Raw genomic sequence first — 23,710 nt, forward strand, 5'->3', positions numbered from 1 at the left:
TGTACCATCTAGTTAATTCTGAACTTACAGAAAAGGTGCTGGCTTTCACTTACCTGATTCCTTTCATAACTGAAATCACATGCCAGGTACCTAATTTTTACTCCTTTTCCTTTACAGGAGCAACAAAGCATTTTTACATTTTATTGGGGTTTTTTTTCCTCTGTGTGCATATCATTCTCATTGCTTTGTACATAAGCTTTACGCAAGTGAGACAGGAGATAGCAATATTTGTATAAGCCCTTTTGTGCACTCTACCAAACAGGATTTCAATGGGAGATCATAAAGAAGAAAACAGCTGTGTCACATCTTCCCTCTGGCAACAAGGGACCATTTCATATTTAAAGGCAGTCTTTCTCAGCTCAGACAATACTTCTTTGGAACTGCTTCTGTTCTCTGCTGCGTTTAACCACCACAAGCTGCTCTAGTTTCAGAGTCAGAGCCCCTTGGTCAGCCTGCGGGTTTTAAGCTTAATAATCCCATGAGGAACTGGCTCCCCTTGAATGACAGATAGATCAGGCCTCCTCCTTGTTTAGCAATATGTGTTCAGTTTTTCTTCTCCTCTGGAATACCCAAATCAGAAGATGCAGGGCTAAAACAAGTACCAGCATCTTAAAGTCAAACAAGTCAGTTTTTCACTGAACTAACAGGAGATGTCTAAAACTAGCCTTGAGAAGATTGCTAAAGAGTGATTTAGGAGAAAAGCCTTAGCTTGAGCTCATGTGCTTGAAGTTGGTCTCTCCTGATACTGAGAGGCCTTTCCAGAAGTTGAGGTGAAGGCAAAGGATCCCAAGGCCTTTTGTAAGGGCAAATGCTTTTGGAAAGGAATGCAGAAAACCCTGTGCGGTACTGAGAAGTGGGAGCAAGGAGTTTATCTCGTTGCAGAAGTAGACCTGCAAAGAAGTGTCATCAGCTCTGATGTATTCTTAGTATGATAAAGATCTTAACTATCTTTACATCAGCCTTGCTGATAGGTGTGTCATTCTGCAGAACTATCTCATTTCTCCTTTTTCTCTCCTGTGTGGTCAGGGTTTCTGGAGGCTGCCTTCATGTATGTTTCACTGTTGGAGATCTAATTCCTGTGTTGCATGTTTGGTTTTTTTTTCTCTTTAAGCCCATGGCTTCTTTTTGAGTTGCTCAAAAAGTAGTGCTCAGTATAACTTTTTGCAGATGATCACAGTTACAAGAACAGCGATGAGCCAAGAGCCTAGCTACCTTATTCATCTTGGCAGAATGATAGTCATGCTGCTTTCTAAATATCTTGAATGCAGCTACCTGTACAAAACAAAATAGATGTTTTTGTTGAGAATGCAGTGCTGGATATGTCAGCCACGCCAGATGCTGAATGTGTTATCTCAACCCATCTGGCATACCTCACTTCCGCTGTCCAGGAATATTGATGTTTGCAAAGTGCCTATAGCTGAGTCCATCCTGATGCATCCTCCTGATGCACCCTCAGCAAGAAATCGGTGGTTGTTCTTGTAGCTGTCCTTTCCTTGTATTGCAGCATGAGTTACAAATGAGCAAAACTTTGTGTTTGGTATTTGTAGTGTTCTCTGTTCTTGACAGTTCTAGTTTTTGAGAGACATTCCTAATGGAAGTTGCTCTTTTCTGTTAAAATCGTATTAGGATTGCGGAAGAAGAATCAGCTGTTGTCTGCCCTGTTATTGATGTTATTGACTGGAATACATTTGAGTACTTGGGAAATGCTGGTGAGCCACAGATTGGCGGATTTGACTGGAGACTGGTCTTCACTTGGCATAATACCCCTGAAAGAGAACAAAACCGGAGGAAGTCCAAGACTGATGTGATCAGGTTAGTTTTTATGCATCTTATGAAACTGTGAATGTTACAAGTGCTTTTGACTTCACTTGGAAATGCCAGCTGCTGAAAAACATTTGAGAAATGAGCATAATACTAAAAATGACATATCTTGTTTAGTTCCCTTTTTTCCCAAAATAGGTCCTGCTCACCATGCTCCTGAAAAAAATACTGCTGTAAAAGCTGAAATGCCTGTGTAATCTTCCATATGGAATCCTTATTGCACTAGCAGTCTCTGGACTCCTGCAGGCAAACTCCCACAGATGCTTATCAGCACACGGGAAGGTTGTAACTGATGAACTAATACTAAAGGATGTCCTCTGTGCAAAGCAAAGAGGTCTGCGTTGTAAAAAATGTATCATGGTCAATGATGAAGACGGGAAAAAAACGATCAACCAGTAAGAAGGCAAAAGTAGTTTTGAAGACTGTATCTGTGCCGTAGCAATAGTGGTGGTTCCTTTTTCTGTTTTCAGAGGTGAACCAGTTTGCCGGTTCTTCATTGGGATGAAGTGATACAGCCCTACACACCATAGCTTCTATGAAGGGCTAATTCATAGGAGCTCGTGCAGATGTCTTCCTTGCGGGTTTTAGTTTTGTTTTAAGACAAGTTTCAATCAGTTGGTATCATTTCTCACTCCATACTGTAGTTTTAGGAGACACAAGGTGAGAGTACAAACAATGCATCTGGAAAATGGACACTGTAGAAAAAATCCTGATAGTTGAGGGTCTGCTACACTCAGTTTGGAAGTTGCTGTTAGTGTATTGTAAGAAATGAAGTTGTTGTTTGGCATTTTTAACACCATGGTTTTGTTAGTCCTTGTTTTTATTTATAACCTGTTATCTTATGGACTACAACAAATACAGAATTCTCTCAGAATTTTCCCAGTCTTTTCTAGGGTGTTTAGCATGGTGATAATACCCAGTACTTCACAAATATTAATGAATTTATCCTAGCTGAGAGAACATTTTTTTTTTTTTTTTTAAATGGGAAAATTGAGGCAGTAATTTAGTCCTTCTCAGCATATATTGGTCCACATCCTCCTGAAAAAAGTTGTGAAATAGAGTAAACATTTTTAAAGCCTTTAGTTTAAATATGATGCTTTTCTTCTCCACGACAAGAAGAATTGTCTTTAGCATGCCAAGGGGAAAATGATGAGGGATAAAGCTTCATGGTAGCCTGAGGACTGGGAGCCTGGCAAGCGTCTGGAGAAAGCAGCAGTGCTGAGAGCGGTGTCACTGACAGCTGTGTTTGGAAAGACGAGATCTGGACTGAGACAGAAGAGCTTGACTGGTTATGGAGTTTGGGGTTGTTTTTTTTTCCTTCTGTCTCACCTCATCTCTTTCCATTCTTTGAAACAACATAGGACAGTGTAAGACAGTGTGGCTTCAAAAAGGTGGCTGATAAAACTAGTTTTGACAGATTAAGAGTAACTGATCACTGCACCTAGCATTTGTTAATATTTACCTCAACAGCAATTTAGTAAAATTCATAAAGTGTCAGTTGAATTTAGTTCCAGCATTATATGCTTGGCACTTTAAAGAGGGTCATTTTCTAAGACTGTAAACAATTAGGAACAATAATAAACAAATTGAAGTCTATATATATGCACACACACTACCCTACTTAAAGTACATCTCCTATGTGCGCTGTCACTCTGGGCCTTGTGGTCTTCAGTGAGGAGCCAGTCTTGACCCCCGATTTTTCTTCCAAACGTAGCAAACAATTAAAAAAAATACAGATGGGCAGATCTTAGAAACAAAAAAATCTCTTCAGGGGCTCTATTTACTTAAATCTGCTCAGTTGATGTCTGCGAGTTTTTCTACTTGATATTAATGGGATCAGAAATGTTGTTAATTAATAAAGCACAAACGTGTTTACTTACTACTTAAGTAAAATATATAAGGATACTGCACTTAGAATTTCAGAGCTGACTAAACTAATTCTGCCACAGTAAAAGCTTATGTAATACAATGTGAAGGTAAGAGGCTAGTCATTTATGGCTGCTCACCAAGACACTGTAATTGCAAAAATTTGTATTAACACAGTGTTTATCTTACAGGTCTCCAACCATGGCAGGTGGATTGTTTTCTGTGAGCAAGAATTATTTTGATTATCTTGGTTCTTATGACACAGGAATGGAAGTCTGGGGAGGAGAAAACCTTGAATTCTCATTTAGGGTAAGTGGCTCAGTTGAAAGTGGTGTGCTTTGGTTTTGTTTGGGGTTTTTTTGCTGAGAACAAAACCAAGTTTCTTATTTCTTTCTTCATGCCTTTTTAGTTAATGATAGCTGTAATGTAAGCAAGTGTTAAGAAGAGAATATTTTGGGAGATGTTTATATGAATCTCTTTTCCTTGTTCTCATGCGTCAGTATAGTTATATTTTCCTTCAGAAAATATAGCCATTTTAAAACAATTAAAAAAATACGTCTTTTGTTTTGAATGCCAGTATCAAATGTAAGTAGTGGTGTGATATTAGCGGATGAGGTTTAGATTCTGTGGCTTGAAAAGGATCATTGGAAAGAAACGTGTATAATGCTTTAATGTGACTCTGGAATAACGTGGCATCTGGAACTCTCACCGCGGTTGATGGAGTGAGCTGGTGGCAGTTACCAGTGGGGCAGGACAAGCCAGCCCCTGCAGTTCTTTAAGGCTTTATTCTGTTTCACTTCAGGAAAAGTTTGTATCAAGGTTATAAAAGCTGATAGGGAAAATCTCCGGGAACTGTAGAGCTGTACCCCACCAGAAGGTGGACCAGAGCTTAGGCGTGAGGCAGATAGGGAGCTGGAATGCAAAGGTTTTATGGCAGGGGAGAAGAGAGGAGATACAAGACAGTCCAGGCTGATGAGCAAAATGGTCTTGTCCTCCTCAACTCTGCTGTTACCTGTGCTGCCAACAGCATCCTGGCTTGTGTCAGGAATAGTGTGGCCAGCAGGAGCAGGGAAGTGATTATTCCCCTGTACTCGGCACTGGTGAGGCTGCACCTGGAATACTGTGTCCAGTTTTGGGCCCCTCACTACAAGAAAGACATTGAGGTGCTGGAGCGTGTCCAGAGAAGGGCAACGAAGCTGGTGAAGGGTCTGGAGCACAGGCCTTATGAGGAGCGGCTGAGGGAACTGGGGTTGTTTAGCCTGGAGAAGAGGAGGCTGAGGGGAGACCTTATTGCTCTCTACAACTCCCTGAAAGGAGGTTGTAGTGAGGTGGGCGTTGGTCTCTTCTCCCAAGTAGTTAGCAATAGGACAAGAGGAAATGGCCTCAAGCTGCATCAGGGGAGGTTTAGGTTGGAAATTAGGAAACATTTCTTTATGGAAAGGGTTGTCAAGCATTGGAACAGGCTGCCCAGAGAGGTGGTGGAGTCCCCATCCCTGGAAGTGTTTAAAAAATGGGTAGATGTGGCACTTTGGGACATGGTTTAGTAGCCATGGTGGTGTGGGTTTGATGATTGGACTGATGATCTTGGAGATCCTTTCCAATCTTAATGATTCCTAGTTTTTACTTTCATTATAAATGATCCAGCCACTAAGCCAGAAGGCGTGGGGTTGCTACTCTACCCTTAATTGGTTTAGTGGTGGACTTGGTAGTGTTAGGTTAATGGTTGGACTGGATGATCTTAAAGGCCTTTTCCAACCTAAACGATTCTATGATTCTATGATTCCCACTGAGCACTGTCTGCGGGTGGCTTGCCCGTATCACACTTAGCTTGCTGAAGCAATCCAGTGGTGGTGTAGAGGTACGCTGCACTGGCTTGCAGGAGTTCACAACTTAGTATCCTGGATTTTCCTTGTATTCTGCTCACCATCAGGTATGTTTTATGGTCATATTTGCATATCTGTGTGTCACTGGATTGTGGGACAGGAGGCTTGATGGTTTTGGTTTTTACCAGGTGACAGCAGATTTCAGGGATAAATAGTATTTTATTGTTACAAAACTACTTTCTTGAGAAAGAAGGCATCAGCAGACTGTCTCACTTGATGTCTGTCTGTTAACCAGAGAAGCATGGAGTCTTCCTGGTTGCTGTTCCTGGCTCCTGCTGCCTGTAGCGCAGAAATCCTAGCAAGGAGAGCGCAAAAATAAGGAAATAAAACTATTAGGGAGGATAATAAGCACAGACCTCGAGTTAACATGGTTTCTCTCTGGAGGGGGATTTCTCAGCTGGAATCGCAGTTTGATCTGAATTCATGACCACCTCCTCTCTCACAAAGGGAAAAGTTTCTGGTGTGTAAGTCCAAACACACAGCCTACTTGTTTTGGTCAGTAAATTCAGCAGGCCTCCGCCTGAAGCTCAAAGCAGCTTACCCACCTCCATCAGCTCTGTGAGCTTCTGAAGCAGGAGTCTCCCAGCTGTCTCCAGTTCTGGTGTAGCCCATGTCAATGTGTGTGTTGCAGTGGGTCCCCTTTTTCCACTGGAAGGGATTTCTTTTCTGTGAGATAATTGCTCAGTCACGGGGTCAGGAGCTATGATATAACTGCTGATGAAATTATTTTTACGCCTCCTTTTGAGAGGCTGCTCAGGGAGCCAGAAGTAGCAATAGATTGGGTTTGTACTTGGGGGCCCAAAGAAATGGTTGTGCTCGTCATCAGTCACAACCCAAGGAAGGTTAAGCTGGAAAGCAGCCTGGTGATGGGCACCATCGCCAGCTAACTCTGGCAAGGAAAAAATGTTTTTCTTGCTTACTGAGGTATCGGAAGGGGTGATGACAATGAGGGAGTCGTGCATTTTTGGGTACAGATGCTTGCTGACCTGGGGCTTGCTGTGTCTCTTACTTTGTCATCTATGACACTATTGCAGCAGACAAATAAGCAGAGACAGGAGACTGTCAGTTTAGCAGCAAACTACATCAGAGAGCATGACAGTATCTCCCACAAACATAGCGTAACAGTAGCAAGCATGTTGGATATGTACATCTCCTGAGCAAGACTGGCTCTTGCAGGCACTTGCTTGTGCCTGCTAGTGCACGTGCAACCAGACCGAGCACCCCTGAGAGGATGCTGCTTTTGAAAGTAGCACTATATGCTCTGCCTCTTAGCAGGAATTTGCACCTCTCCCAAAGCAGCAAACTTGGAAACAACAGCCCCAGTTGACAGAACTAGGCATTACAGGATCTGTTTCACGCTGTTGAAATGTCTGTAGTCTGCTGTGACCCTGGCTGCCACAGATTTGGTGGCACCAAAATGGTTGCCTCCTAACCAGTAGGAGTTAGGGGTAGCACCACCCCAGATGGCAGTGGTTTTCTCCTCCGAGGTGGACTGTAGGAGCTTTCTGCAAGCAGCTTCCTACAGCTCCTTGTAGACAGCCTCAAAGATGGCCCTCTGCATGCAGTTCTTGGCTTTCTGCTCTTCATGTCTCACTTTTTGGGAGACCAAGGCTTGCAGACAGGCCTGACCCCTGCCCTCCACGACACGGAGTGCCCCTGCACTGGCTGCTGCTTTAGACCCAAGCTGTCATTGCCATTGACCTCTACCAGGCTCTGGCATCGTCTCGCTTTTGATGTTGCTGGTTCCCCTGAACCAGGTGTTCGGCCCCATGGGGTGCAGCAGCGTGTATGAGCAGTGCCTTTGCTTCCTTTCCCAGGTGGCCAAGAAGGCCAACAGCATCCTGGCTTGTATCAGGAATAGTGTGGCCAGCAGGAGCAGGGAGGTGATCATCCCCCTGTACTCGGCACTGGTGAGGCTGCACCTGGAATACTGTGTCCAGTTTTGGGCCCCTCACTACAAGAAAGACATTGAGGTGCTGGAGCGTGTCCAGAGAAGGGCAACGAAGCTGGTGAAGGGTCTGGAGCACAGGCCTTATGAGGAGCGGCTGAGGGAACTGGGGTTGTTTAGCCTGGAGAAGAGGCGGCTGAGGGGAGACCTTATCGCTCTCTACAACTACCTGAAAGGAGGTTGTAGTGAGGTGGGTGTTGGTCTCTTCTCCCAAGTAGTTAGCGATAGGACGAGAGGAAACAGGCTTAAGCTGCGCCAGGGGAGGTTTAGGCTGGAAATTAGGAAAAATTTCATTACGGAAAGGGTGGTCAAGAATTGGAACAGGCTGCCCAGAGAGGTGGTGGAGTCCCCATCCCTGGAAGTGTTTAAAAAACGGGTAGATGTGGCACTTCGGGATATGGTTTAGTCTAGTCTACCCTTGATTGGCTTAGAGTAGACTTGGTAGTGTGGGTTAATGGTTGGACTGGATGATCTTAAAGGTCTTTTCCAACCTAAACGATTCTATGATTCAACTGGAGAAATGTGGTCATCTTGTGGGCTGGGGCATTGATCTGATGCTTCCATCAGAGGCTGCCTAGCACACAGGAGAAGCACAAAAGGAGCAGCAGCAGAGACCCCAGGAGCCAACGCGCTGGGGGCTGTGCACGGCCACGCTCTCGTGCCCCGGAGGGGCTGAGCAGGCACATGGGTGCACCAGCCCAGGCGCTCAGGGCGGTCCTGCAGCAGCCACAGGCGTGCAGGGTGTCACGCACCAGGCCGAGAACAGGGATGTGGCTCGTGGAGGGTAAGAGAGGCGCTCAAATGAGGAAGCGGAGAGGCTGGTGTGGGGTCCCCGCAGGCTGCAGGTGGATCGAGCAGCTCTCCTCTGGGAGGCCAACAGTTTTGCAGGACGGACTGTGCAACAGCCAGCGAATGTGCCCAGACGTGTTAATTTTACTAGTGCAGATTGCCAGTAGGACCTAGGCATTTGGATCCAAATTGTGCACAACCTGCTTTCTTCTATTTGATTTCAAGCCCTTGTACTTGTGCTTCCTGCGGTGAGGGTTTTTGTGGAAGAGAGCAGAGCGCTATGACGTTGCTTAACTGTGTTCTTCTGGCTGCCCATGGCACTGAGGAAGGTCAAGAGGGATAAATCAGTGTTAATTCTGTTGTCTCCGTGGTTCCTAGACCTGCCAGACCTGAAAATTAGGAGCAGGGATACTGAGGAACACTGTAAATTAATTCATTGTTCTTCTCGTCTCTGAAAACACAGCTCTCTCCCGATGACATGAAAGGACTTGTCCTCAAGCCTCCTCTTTCTTGTACTTCGATTATTCTAAACTGAAGAAATTCTCTGTGGTTTTGAGAGGTGCAACAAGGACAAAGCTTCAGCTAAAAGCATGATGGCTGAGAGAGGTGGAGGCTGCGTGCTGAATGCAGGATTGAGTCAATGTGCCTTGATTTTGAATTGCTTAATGCTGTTTGGCTGGGTAAAATTTCACTTCATGGGCATTGAAACTCCTCTTTCTGAGGGATGCAAAACGTGCCCTTCCACCTCCCCCCTGCCGTACGTGGAGTGAGGGGAACCTGGTGGCAGCTTTTTTCCCCGCTCTCTGCTCTTGGTCCTGCTACTGGCACTGCAATGCAAGTTTGTTTCTGGGGACCGCCACTTGATCCACCTGTGGTCTGTCCTTCAGCCCACCATCACGGCGTGAGAGAAGAACATGCACGTGAAAAAGGCAAAATTATTTACTGATAAGTCCTTTCTTCTGCTGGAAATTTTGTTGCCCACAGGCCTGGATGATATGCCTCTGATTGTCTGGGATCTTCTCTTTTCTGATGTTTTTGTATTGTTTCTTTCTGTCTGGATCTGGAAATGTGTCTTGCAGTGGGAAGAGCCGGGATGGGTTCATGCAGCTGCATTTCAGCCAGCTCCCAGCAGATCATGCATGAGCACTGTGCAGGGGGGCTCAGCCGCAAGCCGGCGAGCAAAATTGCGGCAGAGAGAGGGGTAGGAACAGGGTATTTTCTGCAGTTTGTCTTTGTTCAGGAGGTAGCATCCTTTTTTTATTTTTTTATTTCTTCTGGAGTGTCTTAAAATGTTAGAATGGAGGTAGTAGAGCTTATAGAGCTTTTCTTACTTAGCGCTCGTTGACCCAGCGATTAGGACAGTTGTCCAAAGACCCTGGCAGGGATGGGGATCCCAGTGCGAGATCTGCTCTTTTACTGTAGCTTTTCAGAATGCCACCTTCTGTCTCTGAAAAGAAAAAATATTGCTAGTCTGCATGGATCAAGATGAAAGTGAAAGTAAAAATGAATGTCACCTTGTTTTCTTTTTGTGCTGAAGGGGAAAAGTACACTTTTATAATGAGCTGTGAGCTAGCCAGACCTAGTAAAGAAAAATATTTTCATGGGCATGAGCATGCAAAATATACATGAAATCTAATGTGCTTCTCTGTTAAAGGAGTTGTGAATAGTTTTAGAGGAGAACCTTCTCCAGTCACTTATTTAACATATAGTAGTCAACTTTGGTTTCTCTAGTGAATTCCTTGCTTTCTCTCTCTTTTCCTTGCTCTTCATTTGTACCTGATTTTATACAGAGGTTGAAATGTGTTTTCCATTAAAAAAACCAAACAAACACATTTTGAGGAATTGTTTAGCTGAAATACACTTTTTTTTTTTACTAGGAAGATGAGAAGTTTTGAACTGTTTTAATAAAGAAAGTAGAGTTTAATGAGCATTGCTTAGCAATCTACAGTTATTTTTTAGAGAAATTCAGGATTTTGATTACTGAAAAATCAGCTGTTGTGGAATTCTCTTTTTGGCAGCAGTTTAACAGAGATATGGTCAGTCTGTTTTACTCCATTTAAATCAGACTTTATCAAGGAAGAGCAGAAGAATGTGCTTCCTTCTTAACTGTACATTTTTACTTTAGTAGTCTTTATGGTCCGTTCCTCATATCTTGTTTAAAAATAGACTGATCAAAACAGTAATGATCAATAAAAAAATGCTTATATGGAATATAACAAATATGGAAATTGTTAAACTTTAATAAATTTAATGGCACTTAATATTTGCTGACGAACAAATCTTGCATGTAAAAAGCAATCTTGGATATAGAAATAATGTAAGAAAGCTCTTGTTTTGAAACAAATTTCAAAAAGGGAGATCTTAACGTGAAAGTGGATAGCTGGTTTCTTAGCAGCTTTCAAAATGGCAGTAGTGTAACTTGCATGCAAAAATATGCAAATTGTTCAAAAGATTGGTATAAAATGCTAGATTTCTTGTATAATTCCTTTAATCATCTTTCTGTTCACATGAAAAATATACTGCTTCCCCAAAAAGCAACAAAAAAGAAGAAAGAAACCTCTTGTGAAAAGCAAGAAATTAAAATTTTAAATCCAGGAAGTAAAGATTATCCAGTCCTCCCTGGAGCTGAGTAATGAATTACCTATACCTTTAAGGAAACCATTTGTTTTAAAAGTAAATGTATGTATTAGAGTGCTTAAAATTTTGTTACTAAGCACAGTATTGTGCCACATATGAAGGTCTGATGTCATTATCCAAAACCAAATCAATGGAGACAACATTCATTGATTTCTAAATTACAACATTTGAGAGAAATCACAAGTAACTAAAAAAAAAAAAAAAAAAAAAAAAAGCAGCCTGAGGATAGCGTCCATCTTGTGTGTGCTGAAAGCCTTCATCTGTAGGGACTTTCTAGATCCCTAAAATCCCAGGGAGAGAGATGGGAAAAGTCCCATCACTGATCTGTGGTCACTGTTATTTGCTACCTGTAGCTTTCACTCCTGCTGTGTTAATTTGAATAACATGCAATTAAAATGTATGCACTATACAAGAAGGTTGTCAGGGAGCAAACCTCTTTACCCCTTAAACATACCTCAGCTAATTTCCCTTGTCCTCCGTTTACAAAGGAAGGATGAGCTGCCACTTACACACAGTTGAATACACAAGGAGAATAAGGTCACCGGAGTGCCAGTTCACAAAAAACTTCTGCAGAAAGTCTATCGGAGCCATTGGTAATAGCCTCAAGTTTGTTCAAGTGGAGCAATGTGTCCTACTCCCATCTGACTAAATTTCAGAAACCTTATTTCAGGCACCCTTCAGAAACAGGGCGTCTGCTACATTGTGGTCACGCACGGTATTAAATAGGAAGTACTTAGCTGTGCTTTCCTTTCATTATATCAAACTTGAGATCAGAACGGATGATGGGAAAGTGGCTGTGTGGATGAGCTGCCAAAAGTCCGTGGTTTTCAAAGGAGAAGAGTATAATTACAAAAATTTGCACAGAGTGCTGAGGCTAGCGTATCCACTTGGTGGTCATTTATGGGCTTTATCTCCAGGGCTGTATGTTTCCTGACCGGGGGAGCCAGGGGCAGGAGGATGAGGATGAGGGCAGAGTGAGTTCTGCCAATTCCACATTCAGGTTCAAGCACTTTCCTTGATGGCAAGTAGGAATATCACTTTAGATAGGGGAGGTTGTTTCACTGATGTTGGCTGGACCACAATGAGTTAGTTACAGAATTACTTTGCTTTTTCTTTTCATGCATTGGGTCTGGGGTTCCTTTCCCAGCTTTCCAATGAAAAAAAGTTAGTTATATTTTTATGACCAGGCACCTGTGCCTCTCTTCCGAAATGGTGAGTATAGAAATAGGAACACAACTTACCATTCTCCAATGAGATGACAAGCTTACCTGTTTTGTCAGGTCAGCTTTCCAGTAGAATATGGGCAAAGATTTCTGGTAAGAAATCAGTTATTGGTCATTGGTTTCTTTCTGAGATGGCTATTTGTATGGTTAATTTGGACAAGAAACATGCCTCCCTTTTTCCTTTTTTTTCCTCCCTTCTTTTTTTTCCTCCCTTCTTTTTTTTCTCCCTTCTTTTTTTTCCTCCCTTCTTTTTTTTCCTCCCTTCTTTTTTTTCCTCCCTTCTTTTTTTTCCTCCCTTCTTTTTTTTCCTCCCTTCTTTTTCCTCCTTTCTCCTTTTCCTAAATAATGCCTGTATAACTTGAATTGTAGACCACAGTTAGACCTGCAGAAATATTGTAGAGCATTTCTTGTCATGCCTTCAGAGAAAGTGAAGCTAAGAAAGGGGTAATTGCACACCAAATGAAACCAGAGATGGGGTTATCTCCTTGTTACTCCCAGTGATTTGCCCCGAGTTCACAAGGATGTCATTTTATCCAGCTTACTCATCAAATGAGACACAAAATTATTGTATGTGTTGCTTGTAGTATCTGTGATATTCTTGAGAAGGTATTATCCTTACAAAGGCATATTGTTACTGTATCCTTCTGCTGGCAAACAGTCAAATTAGTGATGCACAGTGTCAATTCTTTGTTCAGATATGGCAGTGTGGAGGAAGCCTTGAGATCCACCCGTGCTCACACGTAGGTCACGTTTTCCCCAAACAAGCTCCATACTCACGGTCCAAAGCTTTGGCAAACAGTGTGCGTGCAGCTGAAGTGTGGATGGATGAATATAAAGAAATTTATTACCACCGAAACCCACATGCTCGTCTGGTGAGTTCAAGTCCATTGTTCTTGGAATTTCAATGGAATTTGTTTTCAATGAAATAACTATTAATTTAGCTAATATTTAACATGAAGTGCTTTTTACATTTATGTCTTATTTCTTATGAAACTTTTTCCCAAACACAGAGTAAGTGTATATATAGTTAATTTTTAATTCCTTGGAAAAAATCAGGAATTCTGTAAGACTAGAAGGCCACATTTGTGTCAATATTAAATGAATGAATGAATAAACTAAAGAATAAAGTTAAGCAAGGTGACCCAAGTAAGGAGGATCTGTTTAGCCTGAAATGTATGCTTCTATGAAACAGCTGATACAGGATTCTATAATAAAGAATTGCAGAAGAGACACGCAATTAACGAATGCTAATTGACACGGTTCAATGGACAGTAGATCTTTACGTGAACAGCATGGTAATAATCTTTAGCAAAATTGACTGTCTTGTGATAATTGTAAAATTTTGGACTGATGTAAGATAAAATGGATTTTTCTGTTTGATTTACTGCTGCACAATGTTTGATTAAAAAAAATACAAAATCAATATTGCAAAGATTAAATTAATTAAAATCAGTCCTGGGAACTCAGATGAAAATGTTCCTAATAAAATGTTTGAAATACCAGTTTTGTTTTTTTTTTAAAAAGTTAATATTTTTATTTTCTGTGAGGAAGAAAATACAAGACCATTTGTTTGCCACATTTTTCAGGAGTCAAATACTGTGAAAATTGAGTAGGTCAGAAGAGTAAAGCAGTGTGCAAATTCATAGCTCGGATATATTTATCATGAGGGTCCTGTAGGCTGGAAGACAACACTACTGAAATATCCTCACAGTGTCTAGAAGTGACTTATATGAACCTCTGGCGCAAAGTCCAAAATTTATGCCTAAAAGAAATCACTCTCTGCTGTTGCTTGTTTCTGGAGGTGCTTAATCTCCCCCGGCACTTCTCTTTGCACGGAAAGTTTTCTAAGTGCTGGCTTTGTGGTTTTGTGCATGGGGAGAACTGTCCTGTGGTGGGCTGCTGGGCACCCACCTCTGGCTATGCCGGACCAGAGCTTAGGGACCAGGCAGGGGGACAGGGAGCTCCCCACACGTTTGAGTGGCCTACCCCAAGAGACGTTAAGGGGAAAAATGCTCTTGAAACCATTACGCTTTTAAAAGATGCGCTGGAGGACACTGGGGGAGGCTGAATTTGGTTAGCTTCCATTTCGTGTTCCTTTGGATTAAACTGGGTAATTATATTATTACAGTCTATGCATTTGTAATAATTGTTTTACTTTAACATCATAAAAGCCATTTAGGTTTTATTATTAGAGTCTGACTTTGAGAGAAATACAGATTTTGTGTATCCGAAGACAGGAGCTCACAGGCAATGCCACGCTGATTCTGCTTGTCGTATGCAAAGAGAAAACGGCAATAAATGCTGACCGTTTCTCTTGTAAAGGTCTGGGCAGCTGCTGTCTGTGATGACAGAACTTTAACTTTAAAGGATATTTGTGTGTTAGTGTTGGAAGTTTTGCATATTGGCTTATTGTAACACGGTGGATGTAAGCTGAGACTCGTGTGGTTTTTTGCACGTATCAAAGCTGTCGCCAATGCATTCTGGTTTCTGTAATATTCTGTGCACCACTTGTTGCAGTGGTTGAGTTCAGACCCTTTTACTTCATCTAACCCAAATATTCAGTTCCGTAGCGTAATGGAAAAATGATTGATGCTATGGCTGCAGAATTTGGTTCCATCAAGTTTCGCTTCAAGATTAATGTTCAGACCTCAGAGCTAATCTGTCATGCTGTTTGTTTATTCAAGCAGGCATCTCCGCCTCTGTTTTACATCTGCCTTGTGTTTTCAGTGGTATTTCCACAGCTTTGAGAAATGCAAATATATTTGTGGTTCAATGAAAGAGTGTGTCAAAGCGACCTGTAAAAATCTGGGGGCTGCAAACAGTATCTCATGCCTGACTGTCTGAAGTCCCTAGTCAATATAAAGATAGGTTTTTGAAGACAGAGATGAAAAGATGTGAACTCTGCTCCAATCTATAGACAGGGAAAAGTCTGCAATGAAAGCTTTTCTCTGGAGGCTTAAGATTTCATACTCCCCACCACCCAAAACTATGAAGTTCAAAGGAAACATGAGCAGATTTTACAGATTTCATCAGCTACATGTAAAACTGTAAAGGTAATTCGCAAATGGATGGTGGAATAATTTAAAATTCTCAAGATTCTTTCACTGCTTTTGAGATGTTCAGTTATCCAGCTAAAGGAGGTTTTATTTTCCAATACACCTTCTCAGTTCCCAGCAATCTGTATTCAAGGACATCCTTACTTGTACTTTTGGAGAGTTTTCTCAGATGAACTGTCTTCTAGAATAGTTTGAAGTTTTACATGCACCGTTCCAATTCTTTTTTTGTCAACATTTAACAAATGTAAGGATAAAGAAATCAAATCCAGCACCCAAACATGGGGATTTTTCCTGGCTAAAAGTCCTGCTCATCACTTTAGCATACAGTTCCTGATAATGTATACAAATAATTCGAAAGAGAGCATCTGTTCTGGTTGTGGGCTTTTGTAATTGGTTGTTTTGGTTTTTTTTTTTTTCTTTTTTCTTTTCTTCTTTCAGGAACCATATGGAGATGTGACAGAAAGGAGACTCCTTCGAGAGAAGCTGAAATGTAAGGACTTCAAATGGTTCTTGGAGAATGTGTACCCAGAGCTTCACGTACCCGAGGACAGACCGGGCTTCTTTGGAATGGTACGTGGCTGCTGAGAAGGGGCCTCCTCGCAGTTCTCTGAGCTCTCCTACTAACTCAGTATGAAGGTATTTTTATGCCAAAATCTGTTTGGGATTTTGGTAGGATTCGGTTAGAATTCAGCTTTAAAATGTGGTTTCTATCGGAATCTTTATTCTAGGGGATGCTGTTTATGAAGGAGTTCTGTGAGAGGGTAGGAGAACAGGTAATGTTGCCACGAATTACACCTTCCAAGTGACATCTTGGGAATATTAAAGGCAGCAAAGGATGACTTTTTTTATCTCTTGAAAAGTTGCATAGCAAAAAAACCACTGAAGTGTTTTAGTTTTTAGTTGTTGACCTGAAAATAGGAGTGTGCTTTGAAACGTGTATTTGCACATTTTATCTGATGAAACCTATGATGTTCTGATGATGGGAGAGAGAACTGGTGCTATGTGCTCCCAGAACATACAGGATTCTGTATGTCAAAACCAACATGTTAATTTTTAATCTGGAGGTCAGTTTAGACCAGCACAGGTTCACAAGCAATTTTCATTGTTTCAATATCAGAATCCTCTCCTTTTTTTTTTTACGAGTTGACAACTTTCTATGTTATTTGCAGCTTACAAATAAAAAAAACTATAGCTCCATGTATATCACATTACTGTGATCTCATTTGGAAGGGATGAAGGCAGAGATGATGCAGCAAATACCTGCTTCCTCTGAAAAATAGCGGATATCTGCTGCGTGTCTTATTAGGGAGACGAGACTGCACCTTTCTGCCAGGCAAAGATGTATACAATACCTTCCTGGTTACCAATGCCACCTTGACTTAGAAGTACTTTTGCTGGTAACTCGATCACTCTGCAGATCTAGCTAAGCTGCATTCCCACACTGCTGCATCGCATCCAGCCTGTATCACAGCGGTCTTGTCTTGCCTGCCATCTGCACTTCAGTTACTCAGTCTCTGCTGGATCTCCATCAGCGGAGGGAAAAACCCGATCACTGTGGGCATGCAAAACATACAGGAACCAAGTCTCCCTGCAGTCTTCCCTAGCAGCTTTGTTCCCTGTTGAACGAGAAAGAGCCCAATGTGGAAGCGCTGCGGTTTGCCCCGAGGGGGTTGCAGGAGCTCCCCGAGGGGGTTGCAGGAGCTCCCCCAGGGGGTTGCAGGAGCTCCCCGAGGGGGTTGCAGGAGCTCCCCCAGGGAGTTGCAGGAGCTCCCCCAGGGAGTGCATCATTGGCAGCAAAGCCCTTGGGAGCCTCAGAGAGAGCAGCCACCCTCCTCCGTTTGTCTTGGAGCTTGCGCTTGAGCTGGTACCTCTGTGTGATCGCTGGCAGGAGAGGTAATATCCACCGTTCTCCAGTACCTTGAACAGACCCCAGTACAACGGCGGTTTGTTTTTTCTTGTTTTGTGCTGGATCGCTAACTGACAAGGTCAGAGACAGCTGAAGCAGTAAGGTATTATAAGACTTACCTTCCAGGAGCCTTTCAGTAACCTTATCCTCCCCGCCACCTCCATCCTTCACCCTCCAAATGAAAGCCTAGACTGGTGGCGGTGATAGTGCTTCAACCTCCTGGGGAGGGGAAGGCATTTGTGCAGTTTCTTTCACGATTTAACTGCATGTGTCATCCTCAGGAAAGGTATTGACAATACCTAGAAATTATAATTCTTGTTCAGAGCTGCCTGAGTTACCTGTGGTGTAATTTAGGTGTGCTGTATATATTTCTCTAAAAACAATTCTTAAATGCTGTCATCTAGGTGTGAGCATAATAAGAATACACCTTTTTTTTTTTTTTTTTTTTGGCAGGAAGAATTTAAAATGTGATTGAAGTACAGTTATACTCTAAGAAAGTAACAGTGCAAAAATGACACTTACTGATTCAGCTGATTTGTGGATATTGAGTCCCATCTGCTAACTTCAATGAATCATTGATTGTGTTCTTTACTCCTGCCTTAGCCGTGTAGTACTTTTCTGGTTCACAAAAATACTGTGTTTAAAAGTGTTGGCTTTGTTAACAGCTCGGCTTAGTGTGAGGTTATTTAATTGTTCAAAGAGATTGCAAAGGAATAGGGGGATTTCTCCCTCCCTTGAAAATCTTTACACCGAAGTTGAAAATTTTTCTAAGATTACCCATAGGTCAGCCATATGTTATTGAAATAAATACAGGAATTACTGAGCAGCATTCAGTGCCATGCACTGTGACAGACACCTGTGCTAATTTTTTTCTCTTGGTACATAGATAAAAATATCTATACTAAGCTTAGTTGTCTAAAAAGTTAGCTGCCTAAAACTTTATTTAAACATACGGAATTTTTAATATTTTTGCCTGAGCTATGATTGCATTCTTATAAACTGTCTGAGGCATATAAATGAGCAAAATATCTTCTTACTTGTCCTTGGGCTCCATGCAGCTTTGGAACTTTGTGTGGGACATGAACTAAACCTTTTGGCTTTAGTAATTTATTTTGGGGGCAGGAGGGAGTGAAGCTGGTAGGCACTTAGTGGGTTAAAAGAATAAGATGTCAGCATTTCTGGCAAGGCTGAGAATCCCTTTTAGGTTCTTGTGTGGAGCACTGATTGTCTCTCTTTTTCTGGCATAGCATCTGATTTGGCCATCCTTGAGCATGCACTACCAGTGATGTGTATACTGTACTTATGCTTCAGCTGGTGTGAAATCTTAAAAGACTTGGACTCCAGGTCTGTGCAGATTGCCCACCTAGATAGCCCAGACTAGGTCTGCTTAAAAATCTTAGCTGCCATGGGAGGGGATGGTGTGGGCACCTCTAGGAAGAACTTTGAGCCATTGTGTGTATTTAATATCAGTACTGTGATATTGCTGCATTGTGCAGCTAGGTGAAGATAAGGGAACTGGGCAGCTCTGTGATCTTTTCATGTTATTGGTGACTGTGGAAATGCATGGCTGCAAAGCAAGGGAGCAGTCAGGGTTCCTCTCCCCTCTGAGGTATGCTAAGGACTGCTGGCATTCAGGGTGCATATCTGAGGATAAAGATTATGGTCAGTCAGTGAATTTGGCTTTGAACTTGGCATCCAGATTGCTTTTAAAAGACAGTGTTGACACAAAAATCAGGAATTTCTCTCTCCTTTTCTGTAAGTTTGATCACTTGGCAGTGAGACCATATTATGGTCTGATATGAGAAGTTTTTCTTTGTTCTTCTCAAACAGTTTCTAGCTGATCTTTCTTCCAGCTCAATGTGAAGCAACTAAGCTGAGAGATGTCTGTTGTGACTATCTAGCTGATGGCTCATTTCACCACCTATCCTTAAAGGCATCTGCAACTGACTGAATCAGCTGGGAGATCAAAAACTTGAATTTTTCTGTTGGCAGCTTTCTTCCACGTTTTCCCCCAAGACCATCTCGTCTTCAATGAATTTCCAAATGCTTAGTCATAATTTTCTTTAAATTAAAACCAGATATAACCTTAAAAAAAAAACCAAACCCAAAACATTCAGGAATAAAGATTTTAAACCTTTAAAACTTCAAAGAGTTTTGTTTTGCTGTGACATGAAAGAGAACATTTTGTAAATTATCTAAATAACACGTGATATACGTGGACACGCTTACGGAAGAGATCTTAGCTACTACTGCTTAAGTTATGTAGTCAAAAAGATTATTGCATGTGTGGTGTTACGAGTTCTCAGAGGTGTCAGGCTCCAAAACAGACTCCTCTAGGGTATACCTCTAAAACTTCTTCATAATACAATTTGCAGGGCTGCCACTTGAGCCTGAATTGGTACCCAAGATTATGGCTGACTAGACCTGGAGATCTGGTGCCTGTCACAGGAAAACATGAACCACTCCATTGGCTGTACAGCCTCTGAAAGCTCGAGACAGACTTTTTTAAAAGATGTGGGAGAAAATAAAGTGTTTGATATTAATCTCAAGTGAACACACCATCGCTTGAAACGTGCTTATATGTTCTGGAGCCTCCCAGGGAGATGCAAACTTGCTGGGGTGAGCAATAGAATTCCAACAGCAGTGTCTCCTCATTGATTTCTTCAAAGGTTCTTAGTCGTCAACGTTGTATACGTATGCATTTAAGAAGTTAACAGAAATCTGAGGATATTCACAATTTTTTTTCCAAAAAGGTTGATATGAAAATAGCATACACTCAGTAAAATCATTCCCTGTGACTGCTCGGATTACCTTTGAGGTAAAAGCTTATGCCTGGTCAGTACCATGAAGCCGTTGGCTTGCTACAAATTCATATCTTACTGTGTCCCACAGTATCATCTGCCCATACCACTAATGCATCAGCACCAATGCCACTGTGGCGGAATAAAGAGGATTCTGATCCATTTTGTGGATGAAGAGAAAGGTTGGCTGTGCTCCACTGGCCGTATTTATTAACTAATGTAATGAAATTTTAATGTCAAAAATCTGTTGTTAATGCTTTGCTTACACTTATATGAAATGGATTTTATCTTAAAAAAAATCAAAGAATTATTTACAGAATGCCATCTGTATTGTGTTGTTTTATGCAAGTGTCCAGATGTTAGGAAACAACAGATTTAAATTTCTCCAAGAAGTAAGGGGTGAAAATCTGAGGTCAGTATCTCAGTAGTTGCTGTTTAGTACCTGTCCCAGCCTCCAAGCAGAATGGTAACTAAATGGCACAGTAGAGTACACCTGCAACGCTTCAATAGGAGGCAAAAGTTGTAGAAAGATGCAGCCGGTAATCCTGCATGGGCAGAACTTTTTAGAACTGAATTATATGTTTCAATGGCAAGGTGATCAACATTTTTCTTGCTTCTGTTTCTCTAATGCAGCATTCTGCAGAAGAATTAAGGTAAGTCACGGAGAAAATTTTGTTCTTATTGCATGACTTGTTTATGGTGGATATGGGAACAAAGTTTCAGAAATGAATGGATGATTACTGTTTTGATAGAGCTGTTGTACGTAAAAGGAACTTAAACTGTGTATTCTCATTTGACAAGAGAAAAATATGACTTTCACAAATTCTCTCATGCCTTGGAACAGAGGGCGGATTTTTATTTTTTTTATAAATGGTGCTGTGGTCAGATTTTCAAATTTGATTATTTTCAAATCTTTGTCATTTCAGATCAGGTCATTTAACAGCTTAGTATGCACTGTTCCCACAAATTAGGCTTCAATACCTAATTAGGCTTCCTGATGAAGCATGGGTATAAACAAATATCTACCAATGTCTGGTAAAACAAACTAAAGAACCAGGTTGAAATATGGACTGCGTATGTTTAGGAATATGTCTGCATGTATCAAAAGCATTTATGCATGAAAGAGAAAAATGAGAGAACGTATGTGGTAGCATCCTGGGAGTACAGCATCAGTTTTAAACAATCTGAAATGAAGCTTAAGTTACAAATCTTTTACACAGCTTTTGTTTTGTTGTCTGTATTTGGGCATTGCGTAGGAGAGTTACAGTAGTTCTGGTGGTGCATGGCATTTTAAAATAGGTTATTTAAAATTCCAGGCCACGAAAGGGAGCATGTGCTCGAGCACGTGCCGGGGGCTGACAGCGAAGAGTGCACGCTTGGAGCAGTGGCAAAGGCATTGGGTTGGCTGAAAGGGCGCCACGGAAAAGTGCTTTGCTATGTTTAGCTTCCCGTGGAGCCAGCAGACAATCAGGCAAAGTCGTATGTTGTTAAACATGCTAACGAGAGACCCTCGGATCCTGAGGACAGCCGCTGACAACGACCCAAACTGGTTTATGTTTTTAGAGATACAATTACCATTTTTGAGTGGTTAAGACTGCAAGTTGACCTTTCTTCATGTAGCATGTAGAAACATGAGAAGCTTATTGTTTTGTTTATGCAGTTCCATGGCAGTGTTAAAAACCATCTGTAAAAGACACTTTTCTTTCCTGTTTTTGGAAGTGTAATTCTTGCCTAGTGTTACAAAGGTAAACAAAGCGTGTCTTTTGACAGCTCGGGGAGGGGTGCAGTGGGCTAGTGTGTTCTCATCAAAGCAGGCAACATTTTCTGTAGAAAGGGTGCCCGGGGGATTTCTTTTGCTTCTGGTAAACTTGGACGCTAAAACTGAGGATGAATTTTGTCATACACCAAATTCAGATGGTAGTTTATCCTTTCCTGAAAAAATAAACCAAATGCCTCGTGGAAACATGTTGAGAGAGGAATTAAGAGGCAAAGCCTCTTAATTAAAAGGGTAGGGCTTCAGTCCTACATTTAGACATTTGGCTCCGACAGGAGAGCCTTACGGCCCCAGAAGCCCTGCGAGGGGCCCCAAGCCGTGGCGGCTCGGTGGTCCTCCCCAGCCCCACAATGTATTGCTGTTGTCCTGGGCCGGCAGCCCAGGCATGCAGAGCGCCCAGAGCTTGGCTGTTTTCAGCGGGAGCGGGCACAAAGCAGTGGAAAGAAGATGTCAGGTAGCAATAAAAATAGGAGTTGGGAAAGCAAAATAAATGTAGAACACAAGTATTTAATTTTTCAACTTGGGTGGTTTGCTCTGTGATGGGTTCGGGTCCTGCAGGGTTTGTCTTCTTTGTTTGTTTTTAGCCTTCTGCAATCCCTTTGTGTCTGTTCATTCTCCACATTAAGAACAGAGGATACAATTATCACGACTGGGGAAGAGTGGTGAAATTACACCTTGCTGAAGTAACTCTTCTGAGATTTACTCTGCTTAGTCTTTTTGTCTGCGATATAGTTACCCTCAGTAACAGGGGCATTCAGCTTGAACCTATGTTTACAGAACCTGTTTTGCTCTGTGTAATTTTAAATTCGGTTAAGTGGCTAATACTAGGAGTCAGTAATTGTTATGGCATTGTTCAACTTATTTTCAGTTACTTTTGCCTACTGAATACTTAAATGCAGATCCTTGTTAATTAGCCTGATGCTTTTAAAATCAGGTAACTCAGTATTTTAAAATTTAATCTAAAAGTTATGCACCTGTTGTGTCGATCAGCAACACTAGTAAAGAACATTTAATATTACACCTAGTGTCTCTTTCCAAAGATATATCTTACCTACTTTCATGATTTCTGGTCTTAAAATCTGTCTGCTTGTTCAGCCTCAAGAGGGTACTGGAGTCCTTTCGAGAACAAATCCTTCTAACATCTCCCATTTGACAAACTGAGAAAAGTATGTAGCCTTCTTTTCATAAGAAAATTGAACAAGTAGATCCTGGGGGGAAAAAAGACATGGCAGACTCTTTTGTTCTGCATGAGTTGGTGGCTTGTTGGGTTGCAGCACAGTTTTTCATAGTTCCTACCTACTTCATTTGCAAATACACTGGAACATGGTGTCATTCCTAGAGGAACCCATTGTGTCTGGCTGCTTCAGGGCCTGAAGTCAAGATGGTCCCAACAGTTTTATTTCACATTAGTCTGAGAGATGTTGCCGTTGGATCCATTTGATCTATTCCAGTTAATTTGCACCAGCTCTGGGATATAAACCTCACAGCCCAGCAGGATGGGTGTAAAGTGACTACAGCATGTCTTCCTTACTTTAGATTAATACTTTAAAATATTCTTTTGTTTTGATTAGCTGAAGAATAGAGGAATGGCAAACTTCTGTTTTGATTATAACCCTACAAATGAACATCAAGTAACCGGACACAGGATCATATTGTACCCCTGTCATGGCATGGGACAAAATCAGGTAAGATTCATGTTTTATTTTCATTTTGACTAACACTATGGTTGTAATGTAAACAAGTATGGTAAAGACATTGCAGTAGGGCTCAGAGAATATGTTGCCACAGTGAGGTGATCTTAGATCTAATTTTGATTCTTGCACTGAATGCTTTTAATTTTGATGTATCTTCAGGTCAGATTTGCTTCATTGTGAAGACGTGTCTACCCAGACCAGGGAACTCATGCATACCTTAATTACGCCTTTCCACAGAGCTCATTAGCAGGGGTTAATAGCACAGCAGGGCAGCTATAGTGCTTATAGGCCAGTGTCCACTCATCTCCAGCT

At 41.7% G+C, this 23,710-nt stretch overlaps 1 protein-coding gene across 1 annotated transcript in view; it reads left to right on the forward strand.

Annotated features, from left to right (window-relative positions):
* GALNT12 (polypeptide N-acetylgalactosaminyltransferase 12) overlaps positions 1-23,710 on the forward strand; it is a 51,933-nt gene that overhangs the window by 17,026 nt on the left and 11,197 nt on the right. Inside the window, exons 4-8 of the mRNA XM_075705796.1 lie at positions 1,627-1,812; positions 3,879-3,996; positions 12,863-13,039; positions 15,662-15,793; positions 23,276-23,389. Coding sequence (XP_075561911.1) covers positions 1,627-1,812; positions 3,879-3,996; positions 12,863-13,039; positions 15,662-15,793; positions 23,276-23,389 — 727 coding nt within the window. The remainder of the gene's footprint in view (positions 1-1,626; positions 1,813-3,878; positions 3,997-12,862; positions 13,040-15,661; positions 15,794-23,275; positions 23,390-23,710) is intronic.

Source organism: Pelecanus crispus, chromosome 2 (assembly GCF_030463565.1).
Source record: "Pelecanus crispus isolate bPelCri1 chromosome 2, bPelCri1.pri, whole genome shotgun sequence".
Classification (NCBI taxonomy): Eukaryota; Metazoa; Chordata; class Aves; order Pelecaniformes; family Pelecanidae; genus Pelecanus; species Pelecanus crispus.